The sequence below is a fragment of the Phodopus roborovskii genome, unplaced genomic scaffold (assembly GCF_943737965.1).
Source record: "Phodopus roborovskii unplaced genomic scaffold, PHOROB, whole genome shotgun sequence".
In the NCBI taxonomy this organism is placed as follows: Eukaryota; Metazoa; Chordata; class Mammalia; order Rodentia; family Cricetidae; genus Phodopus; species Phodopus roborovskii.
The window spans coordinates 3,420,268-3,437,034 of NW_026126448.1; the positions used below are offsets into that span (position 1 = coordinate 3,420,268).

Consider the following 16,767-nt stretch of genomic DNA (forward strand, 5'->3'; position numbering starts at 1 on the left):
CTGAAACCCCTGATTCTAGGATGTAGATAAGAACAACTGAACAGAGCCTTGCTGAAATTGGCTCGAAGCTTCCCCTTTTTACATCCATTTATGGGACCATCTGTCAGCTGAAGCCAGAATCTGATTGGCTGGGGAAACGAAGGGAGGCGTTGCAACATCAGGTGCTATTTAAATTAGCTACTGCCAGATTGACGATGTTAATGATTTGGTGACCTCTACAACAACAGAGACCAGATTTCTGAACTGCTTCTTGTGTCTGGTAATTAAAGCCCGGCTGAAGCAACAACAGCCATCCTTGTATTTTTTACCTTTTACCTCCTTCCAGCTCAAAAAGTACTGTCACAACTGCAGGTCATTGGAGGGCTGCAAACCTTCACAGTGGGAGTGTCCTTCCTCCCTTTCCGGGTCCTGGGGTGTGTGTGTGGGGGGGGGTGCAGGAGCCCATCCCTCTGATAGAGGGCATTTTCAGTGGAGAATATTTTCAGCCACCTTATCTTTCTTGACAGTTGCTTTCTAGCGAGATGCATATTTAATGATCTGCCTCTAGGCTTAAAGATACAACAAAAGCACTTTAATGTGCTAATACTTCTACATTTTAACTTTATTATTTCCCAGTATTGCTGGCTTTCTGTATGGAGTGCTTCTATTTGCAGCTAACATGACCAGCATTTCAAAAGCATGAAAGTTTGGGGTTAAGCTTGCTCAGTGAATTAGGTTCACATAAGTTTGCCTCAGAAAACTATTTCCTAATTTAAAAAAAAAAAAAAGCTGAAAGGAGGAGGCAGCTGCCAGGCTTTACCTTTCTGCCTTCTGTCTGTCTGAGCTCTCCAAAACAGAGAATAATGAATGATTTATTTAAATGAATTTGTGTTTCAACTCGGATAGGGGCATGCTCTGAATTTTTAAAAATCGACTAAGCATACTCCTTTTTGGTTTCCCTACTGCGGTGAGGGCAAACCATGGCTCTGAAATAAAGTGGCCTCATTTTTATTACCTGTGCAGACCACTCATCTTGCTCAACTGAACAGAACACTTTGTCTCTCTCCTCGATTCTTCCCGCCACCCCTCCCCCAGGCCTCTTAAAGATATACAAGGAAACATTTAGCAAGTGTATGGTGATGAGTATAGTCTGCCTGCTTATGCGACATGTTTCATAGTCTCCGCATCACCATGCTTGCAGGAGTACATGCAGGTATTGTTTGGGCCAAGGTTTTTAAGCATCTTACCTGAGACCTTTATGTCTCACACCTATGAAGAAGGGTAACACCCCTATATATTTAATTCACAGTTTAACCAACTTGTTTATCAATAAATGTACAGAGGTAACAAATATTCAACACAGGTTTTAACATTAGCCTGAAGTTGACAGTGAGCTAGCTGGACTACGGATGGTTGAACTACAGGTCAAAAATGGTATTTCCGGGCTTCAGAGTCCAAGAGTAAATGAGTTTGTGAAACATTACTAGAAAAGAAAAAAAAAAAAACTGTACATTTTTAAAGGTCAAAACAATTCTCTTCAAAACATTGCTTCACGAACACATGTGACAAACGTACAAACACACACTCTATGAAAATACAGATATGCCAGGAAGCAATTTGTTAGATCCATTATATAAATCCTTTCGCTTAAATATAAATAAATCCAGCTATTAGAAATGAAGGTACATGATGAAGAGGAGTAGAAATGTGAGGCTCAGCTGGGCCCTTCAGGTAGAACAATAGTGAATGAAGTAAACTTTAAAATGATTTCCTTAGCACCTGAATGAGGTTCCTATGAGTCACACTGGTGTGTAGTACTTGCTGCCTGTACTCTAAGGATGAATTACCAGGATTATCAGGTTCAATGCTCCAAACAGCTGGACGCACATCTATAGGATAGGTCTATGTGTCCTAAATCGGCAGCCAGAAAACTCTTGTGTGACCTCACCAATATCAACATATTGGGAAGAGTATATTCACTCAATGCTACAATCACACAAATAAAAACAGCTCTCTTGGAACAAGACATTTACTTGATATCTCTATGCAGGTTATAAAAGGTGAAATTTTTAGCACCTCTTTTTTTTTTTCCTCACCCATACTAACTTCAGTACACTCACTGAGCCATAAATTAACATTAGGCATCTCCAAAAGCGTTCCAGCTACCTTTCCAAAATAGTTAACGTTATATTATACTATTAAAAAATTACCTGGTCTTGCTAGGCTAAAAAAAAAAAATCCATGCGCTTTGTATATTGATCAATTCTGCAAAAACCTCCACTCTAAAGTCTTTCAAAGGAATCCTCAAACAAATGCACAAATGTCCTCAGAGGCCTTTTCTCTAAAGACAAAGGCAGAATCCTATTGTTGGGAAAAGTCAACCTTATTATCACATTTCCAATAGTACCATTCATCTTTTAGCATGAGGGGCTGACCGATATATGGTGGTGTGGCATTTGTAAAGCAACAGATTCTCAATATATTATCTTAAGAGTCAGGCAGGCAAGTCTCCCAGTCATGCATGATTTTTTTCTTCTTTTTCTGCTACAATCCACCACCACAGAAAGAAACTTGTCTCACTCAAGCAGCTAAAGCAACCTAAAAACGGTATCCCGGCGCTGTAGGGCTGGCTGCGCCGCTGTGTCCCTCTTACCATAAATGAGCAGTTTCTTGACTCATTAATAACAATTTCCCTTAAAAGAAGTAATCTCATATCAGTCAGCCCCTCGCCACCATGCACACATCCCAAAGGCTGCAGATATCTCAGCATCAGTCGCCGGCAGCCAGCTTTCCCACACAAGAGTCCAGATGGACTGTACCAGAAGCCAATTCAGCGTTAATAACTACCTACTCCGAGCAGTGGAGAAGCCTTACGTGGCACAATGGGCTAGGAAACAGAAAAAAAAAAAAAAAAAAAAAAAAAAAAAAAAAAGATAGACAACCAAATTCTCTAAAAGCACGGAAAGCAAAAGCAAGCAACAGAAAAAGAAGCATGAATTATATTTCCTAGACTTCTATGAAAGGGGGCGGGGGAGAAAAAAAAAAAGAAAGGAAAAAGAAGAAAAAAGAACCCTTCATAAACATAGGGAAAAAACGAAGGGGGAGGGGATAAAAACAGATGCTGCCCAGAAAAAAAGTGACAAAATATTACCTCATTATTTAACAAAGCAGCATTAAGCGTCCTGCTGATTTCAAACATCTTGCCACAGATTTTGTTTTAAGAGAAACAGATAGAATCCTTTGCAAAGCACTCCGGCTGCAAAGGGTTCTTCAGTTTTCTTGCGCACCACGGAACAGTCAATATATTATTTCCCCAGAGTTCGCACATTAAAACCTCTAGTCAGTGAGCTGAATTTTCCCCTCATCTCTCACACTGTAGCCTCCTGTTATATGTACTGCTCTCTTTGCAAGAGCAGCCTGCCCCAAACATGGCTGGTGTTTAAACTACTCTTTAAAGTAACAGTTCACTATATAACCACCAGGTGGGTAGAGTGCATGGATTGAAATAAAGCGTCTTAAAAGGTGTGTGTGTGTGTGTGTGTGTGTGTGTGTGTGTGTGTGTGTGTGGTGCGTGCTTTCTCCTTGGAATTGCTTTTAGGTATAGGATGTGACATGAGAAATACCAGAATCCAAACAGGGAAGATTGTCTCTACTGTATAATGTCTAAGTAAATAAAAATTTTTCCTCTTGTCTTAAAGCAGGGGAACAAAACAGAACAGAAGAAAACACTACCAGCCAATTCTAATAAGAACTGTGAAGAGTGAAACACAAACAAGACTTGTTTCCTTTTTGCAAATGACAAAGGAGGAAAATATAATTAACCCCAAGAAAGGGAGAACTTAAAAAATCCATAAAATATTTTATATTTACAATGAGAGAAATATTCACAAAGGATAGACCCTGGACTCAGATGCATGTGTACTATGCAGATAAAATACACACAAGTTGGAGATAAGAGTGAAAGGTGTAACTTTCCTTCTGAGTTTATTTGATGTAGTTTCTACTGATATGAATGAGAAAAAGCTTAAAAGACACTGAAAACACAAAAGGCAAAACTAAAACATAAGCATGTCTTTTATAAAAATACCATCATATTAACAGTTATAAACAACCACAGGCTCAAACCAGACATGTGTCTCTGCCCAGAGCTGTTCTTTTCCTATAAGATCTGCCTTAAAGAGGAAGATTTTTACTGGACATTATTTTAGAGGTGAACCTAATTTGGCATCTCCTTTGTGCCACTCTATTCCAATTAATCAGATCTCCTGCCAAGAATAAAAAGAACGCCCCAAGTTGAAATCTCCAAGTGATGGGGGGTAGTATAGGGCTATAAAACCGCATCATTGTATGGCCACATCTTAAGAAGAATTTAACTAGTAACAAAGCATGCACATGCCACTTTACTCTCCATGTATCGGAAGCAGAAACCAACCAACCAATAGGCACATACATGCACTCATGCACTCATGCATGCACATGCATGCGCGTGCGCGCATACACACACACACACACACACACACACACATACCTGGCATTTTTGTTTTTCTTGGCTGGATGATATTAAAGCTCTGAACTTCCACATCTCTGGAGACACAGATGCCAATTCTAGTATTTTCCCAGTCTGTCCAGCCAGCATAGCTACACAAGATAGAGACTGTCTCCTTTATCTTTAAGTCAAGACTGCATCATTTAATAGCATTTAACCTCCTTGCATATATTAAGTTTCAAGTGACAATTTTAAACTGGGGAGTGAGAAGGAGGAGTTGCTCTCATCAAATCCTGGTTGTATGAAATAAGCTAATTTGTACACTCACCATATGTCTTAAACACTAATTAAAAAATGTCACTTTCTTCAAACATTAAAATGTAATCAGCCTAGTAAATAAAATATTCTCCAGTTTTCTTGCCATGGTGATAATTTAAAGAGTGTTTATCTCAAGGTAACCTTTCTAACTTGATTACCAAGGAGGACTTTAGATTTGAAAAAGGAAAAAAGGGAATGGTAAGGGTCAGGGTTTTTGGGCATGGAAAAGAGAAAACCTCTACTGTATATAGCTGCACAAAGGAAAATAAGATGAAGCGGGTTTTTAAGGACCCGTAGTCTTGTTACCCTAAGGCAAATTCAGCCAATCAATACCACCCATTGACGGTCTACCATCTGCCATGCTACCGAGAGATGTGGCTAAACAGACCTGTTCCATATGACTGTTGCTGGCTCATTTTCAGTCGATTAGGGCAGTCCAGAGCATTCACGTGCAACACACAAAACTCCAAGTCAGTCTGTGCCTCTCTCCACACCAGTTCTCTGAGCACAGCTGTGGACCTCTGCCTCCTGTTCTGGCTGTCCAGATTACCTCTTCTTGCTCCTCAATTCAATTAGCAAAGTGGAGAGAGAATGTAAAACACACTTGTATACACACACACACACACACACACACACACACACACACACACACAGAGAGAGAGAGAGAGAGAGAGAGAGAGAGAGAGAGAGAGAGAGAGAGAGAGATGCTGATTCTTCTTCACTGTCATGAAGAAATCCGGAATTCCATGTGCTCTGCTCTAATATGATTATGGCTCACCACTTAAATATCATCATCAGTGACTGAAACCTGATGTTATCCTGAGGTTAAGTTTCTTTTCTTCTTTTTCCCCTTTCAGAAAATTATCTAAACTGTTGATTTTTTTTCTTTACAGACAATATAATCAGTCTGCCCAGACAATGGGACACTATGTTTAAAAGCTTTCATAAAATCTGAAGCTTAATTTTCCTTTGTTGAAACATGAAGTTGGTTTTTGTCTTCTTTTTTCCCCCTGTAGAAACATTAAATCAGTTTTATTGGAAAGTGTACACATATTGCCGAAGCAAGAAAGATGCACCAGGCTGACACAGAGTCTGCAAGAGGATTAGAAATTCACTGTGGAATGTTCTCTCAGAGATATATGATCTGACTGATGCTTTTCTCCTCCCTAAGTAGCACATTTACTATATATGTGGGAGAGTGCTACTGTGTCAGGGAATACATGAAAATCAGACATCTGGTCTACCTGAGCTGCTGAGAGTTTACATGTACAGGTAAACTGACCAGAGTAGATTTAATCACCATCTCTCATTTCTCCAAGCCCATGCTTGAGTGGCTTCTGAACATAGGCTCTTTCCAGAGTCTATGTATGTTTGCCTTTTCAAATTTGCCATGGACTATACTCTTCAAGAAATAGCATCTCTGGAAAAGGAATGTAAAGGATAAGAGGATTGCTATATTTAGAAAGTTTTCTAAAGGATGTAACTTAGGTGTAGCAACTGTGTGGACTTTTCACTGATATATTCTTTCTCACAACACATGGCACCTCTACAGGGTCAGTGTGAAAACACATGGGAATTCTGGACTATTCCTGCATTAAGGCATTAGAGACCTTTTTATATTAGTTCAAAAGAACTTTACTAAAAAGAAAATGAAAACAAAGCAACAAAATCCATGTCTAAATTTAAATTAAAAATTAAGTACACCAAGCAATAAAATCTGGAGTAGCTATTAGACCATTTAAGGATATAAAGTTTAATTCACTTAATTCAGTTCTGAAAATAATTCAGTGTGTTATAATGTGTGTTCTAGGCTCATTTATAATCTGCAATTTCCAATAATGGAATAGATTATTATAAAAGGCAAGGAAGTTTCCAGTTTAGAAAAAAGAGAAGAGTGAGGAAGTGGATGAAAGGGAGGGGAAAACAGATAATAGGGTTCATAAAATGAGAATGAAATATGCAATCTTGTACTTGAAGTTTACCATGCACAAAACAATGTACTAGACACCTGACATGCATGTCACAGAGTATCATAGCACACAGAAATGTGTCTTCTGTATTTAAAAGTAAGATCTTTCCTCCATACATCACAGAACAATATGCTTAGTAAAAAAAAAATTGTTGAATGAATGAGAAAGATGGGCACAGCAAGAAGAGAAAGGAAAGAAAAAGTGGAAGGCATGCTTAATTTTTCTCAGCTGAAAGACCAACAGATTTGTTTGTAATGTGGTTTTAGCTAGGCATGGCCTACAGATGTCTCATTTTACTATCATTTTACTCTATCTTGATTAGAGCTGAAAATTGAGAGTGGGAGAGATACAAAGAACTAAAGCTAGAAGGCAAAGATTCCTAAAGGGCAAATGTCTATGTTCCCAAGCCCATTTCTTTTTCTTATTCTATGTCTAGAATGACCACTGGCTGAATTAACTTCTAGGTTCTCATTTGTGGACAGCACACATGTATTTCAAATGAAAATTTCAAATGAGAATGAGTGAAGATCAATAGTTACATATTTACTATCCCCAAACCTATTTTATTCAATCCAAGTAGGGCTTTATGAATAGTTCCTTGGGAGGGTGAGGTGTGTGAAAAGATGCCCTAAGCTTCATAAGTCTTAGCTTTCATATATGTAAAATGGGCACAATACTTAAAGTTTGTTTTCAGAGTCAAAACAAGCAAAGGCTTGATGGAGACAGTATCCTATAGCACTGTCTTTTATTACTAACATAAAGAATGTGAGTAATGAAAAAATTAGTAATAGCTTTAAGATAACTTTATCTTGTTGAAGATTAGATGATAAAAGATCTCCAAACAATTGTAGAGTAGTAACACAATAATCAAAACAAAGGTTTGAACGGACTCGCCCAGTTCTAATGGAAAAAAAAATGCTTGTTGTAGATAAACATTTGCTTAGCTCTATGGGTGAAATTTGGTGCTAAATTCTTAATGTGAGATCCAAAAATAATTACAAATTTCTGTCCCCACCTTAAGGAACTTACAGTCCAGCTGGTGAAGTACTACCATCTGTATTCATGAATCCTTTCTGTATAAGAGAGAATGTGAAAGATACTATACAATGGGGAAATGACATTTTGAGCTAATTTCTTTCTTTCTTTCTTTCTTTCTTTCTTTCTTTCTTTCTTTCTTTTTTTTAAGAATAATAGAAGTTGGCCAGTAAAGTTAGAATATTTTGTTTCAGAACAAAAGTAGTGGAAGGGAGTTCTAGTTATACCCCTTTCAAGGAATTCTGAATCTGTTCTAACATCTTCTAAGTTATAAACAGAGGAATATTATGTGATGATGAATGGAAGGACCTTTATTTAGTAAGCACTGTTGTAAAATGAACAATAATTAAAAATCATGGAGTATCTACAGTGTGTCAAACATTGCAGAGAGTGCTTTGCCTATAAATGTCAATCTCACAGCTCTGAGATTTCAAATGAAAAAAAAAATGATCAAGATATTTAAATGGGTTTCTTAGGCTAATCTGACCATTAAGAGGCAAATTCAGATTTCATACTTAATATATACCTCTAACTCAATCCACATGATTTTACTGTAACATAGACATAGCATTTTACATTTAAAAGTGTAGGTCTAAATAAATTTAAGTATTATTCTCATTATTATTTTACACTTAAAAACTCACATTAGTGTAATATTTTTGACATCTTCCAACTTGTATAGCAACAACAACTGGCACAACTAAAAAATATCCATACCTAAGCTTTGCCTGCAATCTCAATACTCTGCTACCAGGTGATGGTAGACCCTTACCTATGAAAAATTAAGAAGGTCACACAGTTTCTCACTGTATGTATGTTTTCTGATCACTGGGAGTAGACCAGAAAGTGCTTGATCTTTGCATGTTTACTAAAACCCAAAAGCATTTCCCATTCAAAATATTTTATAAATGTATTTATTTATAAGAAATTCAACTGTGAACATAATCCAAAGCCTCTATAATATTTCAACAATTCTATTACAGACTGTATTCAATGAATTATAGTCCATTGTTATTTTTAGTCTATACTGTGAGATTTCATGGTAGAAATTGTATGTTATTTCCTTATAACCCCAGCACATAGAAAATCAGTACTTGGGATATACTGGGCACTCCATAAAACAACATAAATTATCGATTTCAAATATTTCAGACAAACTTTTGAACAAAATGCATAGGCCACATGCACTTGGTACTTTATGCACTAATGCATAGTTCTCTTTATTGACTCGCTCTTGCTGTTGGGTTATTAAAAAAACAAAACAAAACCAAGAAACCTTTGCTGAGGCTGGTCACTAGCAGATGTATTAGATCAGCAGCCTATGGCTGCTTTCCTTTCAATAGGCAAGCACTTACCTTGTGCCTTATGGAAGGATAGCCTAGTGTCACAGAACCCTGCCCCACTAAGTGGCCTGCTTTACCTGTACAACTTTCACACATTCAAAGAGGGTGTTTCCTTTCTCCATAAGAGGGAAGGAAAAGTCTGAGACAAGAGACAAGCTAGACAACTGTCAGAGAGAGGGAGCTCTCCACTTGACTCTTCTTACTTTTCCCCCCTCTCTGACTCTGAAGCTGGGGGATGATTTTACTATTTCTAAGCAGAAGAGTAAAGTTGCACATTAGTGCTGAGTAGCTCATTTGCCTTAGCAACCCCTTAGCAACTGCAGCCTCAAGTTCAAAATACCTCCTTGAAAATGATCACAAGTTTGATGAAGATGAACATTTTTATGTAAGTCTTTGGGTGGGAGTTATAACATTACAACCCCTCCCCACAATCATTGCTTGCTAAAGATTTTTACATGTGAGCCTTCCTTCATGAGATATTATAGGTAACCAAAATAATGCTGGCTTCTTACAAACATCCAGTCGCCAGAAAAGCCCTGGCCCAACTTTGAAATTATTTTTAAATATATGGTTTAAAATAAATCAAATCACCATTAACCTTGGGCTCCTACAGAAATTGTGGTTATATATAATTCTTTAAAAATATCATTGCTATAAACATTACTATTTAGCAATCCACCATTACATCTTTCCCAAGAAAGAACAAATACCTAAACCCACCATATTTAAAACCCACACTAGGAGTTTACAATGCTAGATAGAACCTAAGGTTCTGAGCATAATAAAGATAAAACATAGAAACATATCAACTTATCTCCAAATTAGGACTTCCTGCTTTCATTATTTGATACTTATTTTGCCCGCTTCATTATACATAAAATGGAGTGTAGGGTGACCAAATACCCATCACATTTGACTGTATATTGTCAGTGAAGTGAGAATGCCTTAAAAAAGTATCCCTAGCCCTCAAAAGTTCCGTGCATCTAATGTGTGTCACGTGGTATGCACAGCATTAAAGCTTCTAACCTGTTCAAGATTTTCAAAATCTCTTAAGGTTTAATTTTTAAATAAAGTTGAAACTCTAGTTTGAAATTTGTTTGTTATTGTCTGTTAGTACAAGGGTAATTCGAGGCAAAAATGAAACACTGGGAAGTTTAACACACAGCCTCAGCAGGTCACTTCATTTTCAAAAGTGTATTATTAAATGTGATCATGGAACCTTGTGCACCAATTCCAAGATGAAGGGAGCTAAAAGACAGCTTCTTCTACATCTCTCATGAAGTTTATCTTCATGAGAGCTGTCTACCCAACACAAACTTTATGCATTTCCATATGCTGAAGAGCATGTCTAGAATAATGGCCTTTATGTGTAGAAGCTATTCAATGAATTTTTATGAAAGTAAGATCCATTTTAATTTACACTAGGGAATATACATGGGGGGGGCAGGAAACCTCAAGAATAGGCCTACTCTGCCACTAGCGATTCTGTGAATTTAGGAAAACTACTTTTCACTGGATCAAAATCTTCTAGAACAATTAACAAAATGAAACTAGGTGACTCTTGGAGTCTTAGTTAGAGTTCAGATGCAGCATCTGTAACTAAGTAGTTTTTAATTAAACCAAAATTTTGGTAAAGTTAACCTCCCAATTTTTTTTATTTTTTTGAGTGTGTATGTTGCTGAGTGTATTATATGTGTGTGTAGGGGCATGCCAGTGCATGCATGTGTGTATGTATGCTCAGTTGTGTGTCATGTGTATTGGGGACAGTGGAAAAGATGTTGGGCCTTGCCTCCACCTTGTTTAAGATAGGCATTCTTTCTTTCTTCCTTTCTTCCTTCCTTCCTTTCCTTCCACCCTCCCTTATTTCCTTTCTTCCTTCCTTTTTTTTTTTTTTAAAGTTTTACTTATTGATTATATACACAGTGTTCTACCTGCAAGCCAGAATAGGGCACCAGATCTCATTATAGATGGTTGTAATCCACCATGTGGTTGCTGGGAATTGAACTTAGAACCTCTGGAAGAGCAGCCAGTACTCTTAACCTCTGAGCCATCTCTCCAGATAGGTTTTCTTTCTTTGTTGTCTTTTTCTGCTGCATACTATCAGCTCCCATGGATTCTCTTGTCTCTAACTCCCATTTTATCATAGATTATCTGGGATTTCAGGCATGTGCTACCACAACCAGATTTTTGTGGGGCCTCAGGATTTGAATTTAGGTCTTCATACTTTCACAGCAAGTATTTCTACACACTAATTCATTTTCTAAGCCTTTAACTTAGATTCTCAACTTACTTTACAGTGTAAGAAGGTTACACCAAGTGTGTGTGTGTGTGGTCTCTTGATGGAGATTTAAAATCTTCCTCAGATGAAGAGCCAGGTTCCTATCGTGTCATTCTGATATCCATTCTGGTGAGAAAATATTTTAATAAAATGTAGAACTGGAATTGCTTGGTTAAAAATCACTGAAACCATCCATTTTTTAGAAGCTTGAACCAGGACCTTGACCAAGTCTATAGATAGATACTGCAACTTCAGGGACATCTTCTTTAAAACTGGAACAAGAATTGTAGGGAGAATGTAAAAAGGTCATCCATGTAAGGTATATATTAGAGGTTATGATACACTGATATGTACCCAAACATGTTATGTAACTTTTAAAGCTTTCTTTTCTTTTGTTTAATGTATACATGTATGTACACCTGTGTATGGACACCCACAGAGGCCTGAAGAGCCTTTCAGGTTCAGTGTGGCTGAACTGACAGGTGGCTATGAGTGCATGACATGGGTGCTGATAACTGAACTTTGGTTCTCTGAAAGAGCAGCAAGTGATCTTAACTGCTGAGCCATTTCTTTAGCCCACTGATCAGATTGAAACACATGAATTATTTTTTTAAGGATCAAATATTGTGGATTTTGTACAGTTTGCCTAGGTCCTGTTTACTCTCCAATCTCAAAATTCCCTTAAGAGTTTCACTTCTCAGATCCAGTCTGACATTCAAGGCTCTTTCCAATGTGGTTCTCATTTAAATCTTAAGGCTCTACTGGGACATTGCTTTCCATACACACACTTCTAGATATGACAATCTACTCCACGACTTTGTTTCTGTTGATTCTTCTATTTGAAATGCCTTCTCTTCCTGGAAAATCCTATTTCTTCTTCAAAGCCTCCACCTCTCTAAGTGAAATGAACTTTTCCATGATCTGAATTTGATAGAGCATGTTCTTCCCACTGCCAAGTTTTCTTTGGGCACTCATGAAACCTGAATTATTAATTTGAATGTCTCCTTTGTTCATTGTATTTTATCTGTTTAAGTGAAGAATGATGGGAGGTTGATTAATTGTCAAAGTTTAAGACAGTTTTAGATGACAGACAGACAGATAGATAGATAACACGGTGGAGCTGTACACAGGTAAGTGTTTCCATAACTGGAGAGGTGTTTAGCCATAGACAATTCCAGTAGTCTTTAATGGCACAGAAAAACAAATAAACAAACACACAAAAAAGCTGTTGACATTGTAGTGACAAAATTCACTGTTGACCCATATTCCCATGACCTATACAATCTAAACAACCTCAACAGGACTTTGGAAAAAACTCTAGGGAATTCAAGTACTTAAGACAGTTAATGGAGTCTTCTAAATATTCAATATGGAACAATTACACAGTTGTATATATGTATATACATGAATACATACCTACCATGTATCTTACATATATATGTATAAATTATTTCATCAAAAAGGTGAGTGCATAGCTCTACTGCAGGAGTATTAACTCATTTATAAATCTAAAAGGTTTCTTTTCTTTCCTTTTTTTTTTTTGACAGGGTTTCTCAGTTTAACCCTGGCTATCCTAGAACTTATTCTTTAGACCAGGCTGGCCTTGAAATTAAAGGTGTGTGCTACCTGGCCAGTTTATTTTCAATTTAATTTTACAACACTGTTTCCCTTCTCCTCAAAGAAAATTCTATGAAAATTCCCAATATACAAAAATAGATAAATAACATACTGTAGTTCTGTCAGGGGAAGAGTAAAGTTCAGTCACTTAATGTTGATTGGCAGCCTCACAGTTCCTGGGGTACCCTGATTAACTCAGTGATAAGTGGGGAAACACACTCTGACTCATTCTGACAGAAAACAAGGAAATAGTATGGTTAGGCTGGGGTGTAGAAAGGTCACTGTGGCTAGTAGATGAGGGCTTATTAAAACTGGAGGTAAGAATATGCAGGTGATAATAATCTAGGACAGGGCCAAGATAATGAATTTCTTTTCCAAGTTTTCTTTGGGCACTCATGAAACCTGAATTATTAATTTGAGTGTCTCCATTGTTCATTGTACTGTATTTCTTTAGGTGAAGAATGATTGGGAGGTTGATTAATTGTCAAAGTTTAAGACAGTTTTAGATGATAGACAGATAGATAGATATTGATATGAAGAATAAGCACCATGACCTGGTGTTCTTGTTCAAGGTTTCACAGTCAGTGGGAGAAAGGGTTACTGAACCCATGTCTTCTTGACATTTCCAATAAGGGGTGTAAAAAAATGTTCCCAGAAGATCTCTAGTCAACCATGCAGATTTATAGGATAATACTTGCTGACACAAACAAGTGTAAGCTCATGGTCTTATTTTGCATATATGTCTCTCCTATTAAGCTTGAGTTCTTGGAGGATGAGGCTCATATCTAATTCATAATAAGCAATGATTAGATAAATTAACAATTACAAATTCCCCTGGACAAAGCTTATATACAGCTGCTCTACTTAACTTAATGTAGAAAGCTATAGGTAACCCTATTCCATTTGTAAAGAGCCGTTACATTCTGTTACCTATTGAGAATTTGCTTTGACAGGTGCTATTCTTAGCTTTTTATATTCATTCATTCAATATAAAAAATTCTATAACACAAGTACTGTTATTGCCATCAATTTACTCACACAAAATCCAAGGAAGAATGTGGGTAAGAAACACCTATTTTTGATTAATTATAATTATGAAACATTTAGTGTTTACTGTATTATTCTTGAAAACAGCTATGAGAGAGACAGGATAGGTAAGGTAATTGCTTTGAAATACAGATCAAGGAAGGCCTTGCTTATCCTTAAGGTCCATGGAGCATCTAGATTAGAATTCACCTTCAGTAAATAGCGATTAAATGAGTGTTAAGTTAGTGCTCCTAATATCTAGTAGCACAATTTTTTGCATCAACAACTTCTCTTCACTGATGCTTGAGAAGAGAGATCCCTTGGTATAATCTAGAAACATCTGAAAGTTCAAGGTTTCTTTTTAACATCGATGTCTTCCATGCTTGACATGGTGCTGGTTTACCTAATTAAATCGAAGTCCATATTCTTTCCCTGTTATCAAGCCACACTCTCTTAACATTACCTTGAGTTCACAACTTGATTTACAAATATTTTAAAATTGCCAAGAAGTTCTTTGGAACTCATGATATCCTGTTATCAGCCTGAGGTTGGGAAGTAAAGCAGGGACACAACTCAGGACTCTTGAGTATTTAGAAGTAGACCTGCACACACACACACACACACACACACACACACACACACACACACACACACACACACGAACTAGATGGTGTGGGTCAGGCCCAAACAATTCCATAAATTCAGAGAATTGTACTAGGTCACTATGGGTCTAAGAATAAGGGAACAGGCAAATCTTACAGAACTGTCTTGACCATCTAAAGAAGAAATGACCATGCCTCCATTGTGTATCAAATTCTGCCACTTCTCTACTTATATAGTCTTTATATCCTACCCATACACTTATTTGTATTCACTATTTTCATATATCCTACAAGGCTATGAACTTGTAAAAGGCAAATTCTACCTCTTCTCTGTATCTGTGGTTGGTGCAAAATTTGTGGACAGACACATAAATAATAGATCAACAGATGGATAAAGTTCATTAAAATGAACCAGAGAGCCTTCCCATCCCTATCCCCCAAGTTGATACAGCCTTGTGGGCAGCATACCATTAGTACAGAGGTTTGGTTGCTAATCTTTCATTTGTATCATATAATCTCTGTGGAACTCCAGCAGCCTTATCTATTAAACAGGGACATAGCCTGAAATACCCATCTCATATGACAATAGCTGTGAACTTTAAAATGTGATGATAGAAGTGAGGTCTTAAATAAAACGTTTCACTATAACATGATCTCAAGGGAGAAAAGAAAGCAGAGACCATTGTAAATGTTATCTAGAAACATTTTTAATGGAAGCCAATACTTTTCCCCATTCCAAACTGAGTCAGGACTGTGATTTTTCTAGGTTTGTGATAGAACACTAGGTGACACACTACTGTGTTGGGAGTCTCTGGGATGAGTTTCTTTTTCTCTTGCTAGATAGGAGAAAGAGTATTTGTCTTCTTTATGAGACTTAGGTTTCAACTCTCAAGGTCTAAACATTTTTGATGGCCTTGAACTAATTTCGGCCACCATCGACAGAATGGGAGTGGAAAAATCCCCATCACATCTGCCTTGTCAGGGGGTGGAAGAAAGAACTTTCTAAATAGCCTCATTATTGGTCCCAGCTGAATTCTGCTCCTGTTCCATGATGCCAGCAAAAGCATTTTAGTAAGATGCTGCCAGCATCAAAAGCAGATCCACTTACGGTTTCCTGTAAGCATATCTGCAATGGCAGAAGGTGGCGGGCAGCCAGGTGTGAGCGTGCGTGCTAAAAATCTTCAATACGTCAAGCTGGAAGAACAATTTAAAAAATGAAATTCAACATTCTATTTCTACTCCAGGAACTCAGTTTAAGGCACAGGAAATTTGGCTCTGAGACTGCTACTTCATTGAAACAGAGGACCTCAGAGACCAAAAAATGATTGCATCCTTCTACCCTGAGTCCCTCCTCCCACTACTACCTACTCTAAAACAGACTTTCAAACAAGGGGCCACAGTTCTTCTCACATCCCTTTTGATTGTTTGTGAGTGAAATCACCATTTTCCAATTATTTGCCCAATTTAGAGCTAGCTCTTACCATGGAGTAGGTACTGCCAGCACCCACCAAATTCAGTTTGGTTTTCTATTTGGCAACCAGGCTATACAGCAGTGGAGCTGAATAGACTGAGTGTTCAGCAGGGAAATGAAAGTGGGATACATCATTCTTAAGCTTGGCCCTTAACCTTCTGTGTGATGTGCCACCCTTTCTTTCACTCTGCTTCTGAGTAGATATAGACTATATGAGGAAGAACACCAAGGGATTCACCAGCTAACAAAGACCCTGGGCCCTGAAAGACTGTGTGGAGAATAGTCTCCTGAAGACCCACTGTTGAGAGATTGACTGTGTTATACCTCTGAGATTTGTTATAGCTATTAGCTCATTTTGACCAATATTGATTGTTGATCCAATTAAATAACAGCACCACTGGACTAAATGTTTTAGGAGTTTCTGAGTCACCCTCCTCTGAAGAAGTCACAGTGGCACAAATCTGTATAAAGCATTTAAGAATTTCTCTGTTTTTGCACTTCTGGCTCTTGGAAAGTAAGATGGACAGGCGTGGAAGAATAGGGGGAGTGGTATGGGAAGGAAGGAGTGGTGGGGAAACTGACATGTTTTCAAAGGTTTGACTTCTTATTTACGACGAGTCACTTAATCCTTTCGACAATTTG

The 16,767-nt window shown here is 37.6% G+C and overlaps 1 protein-coding gene across 4 annotated transcripts in view; it reads right to left on the minus strand.

Moving 5' to 3' along the window:
* Elavl4 (ELAV like RNA binding protein 4) overlaps positions 1–16,767 on the minus strand; it is a 134,300-nt gene that overhangs the window by 81,799 nt on the left and 35,734 nt on the right. For 2 of the 4 annotated variants that reach the window (XM_051188458.1, XM_051188457.1), the window contains exon 1: positions 2,633–2,764. The exons of 1 other annotated variant lie outside the window; for it this stretch is intronic. In XM_051188458.1, coding sequence (XP_051044415.1) covers positions 2,633–2,749 — 117 coding nt within the window. In that variant the 5' untranslated portion in view covers positions 2,750–2,764. Of the gene's footprint in view, positions 1–2,632; positions 2,765–3,130; positions 3,395–16,767 lie in introns of those variants that run through there. One more of the 4 variants, XM_051188459.1, reaches the window with a different exon arrangement.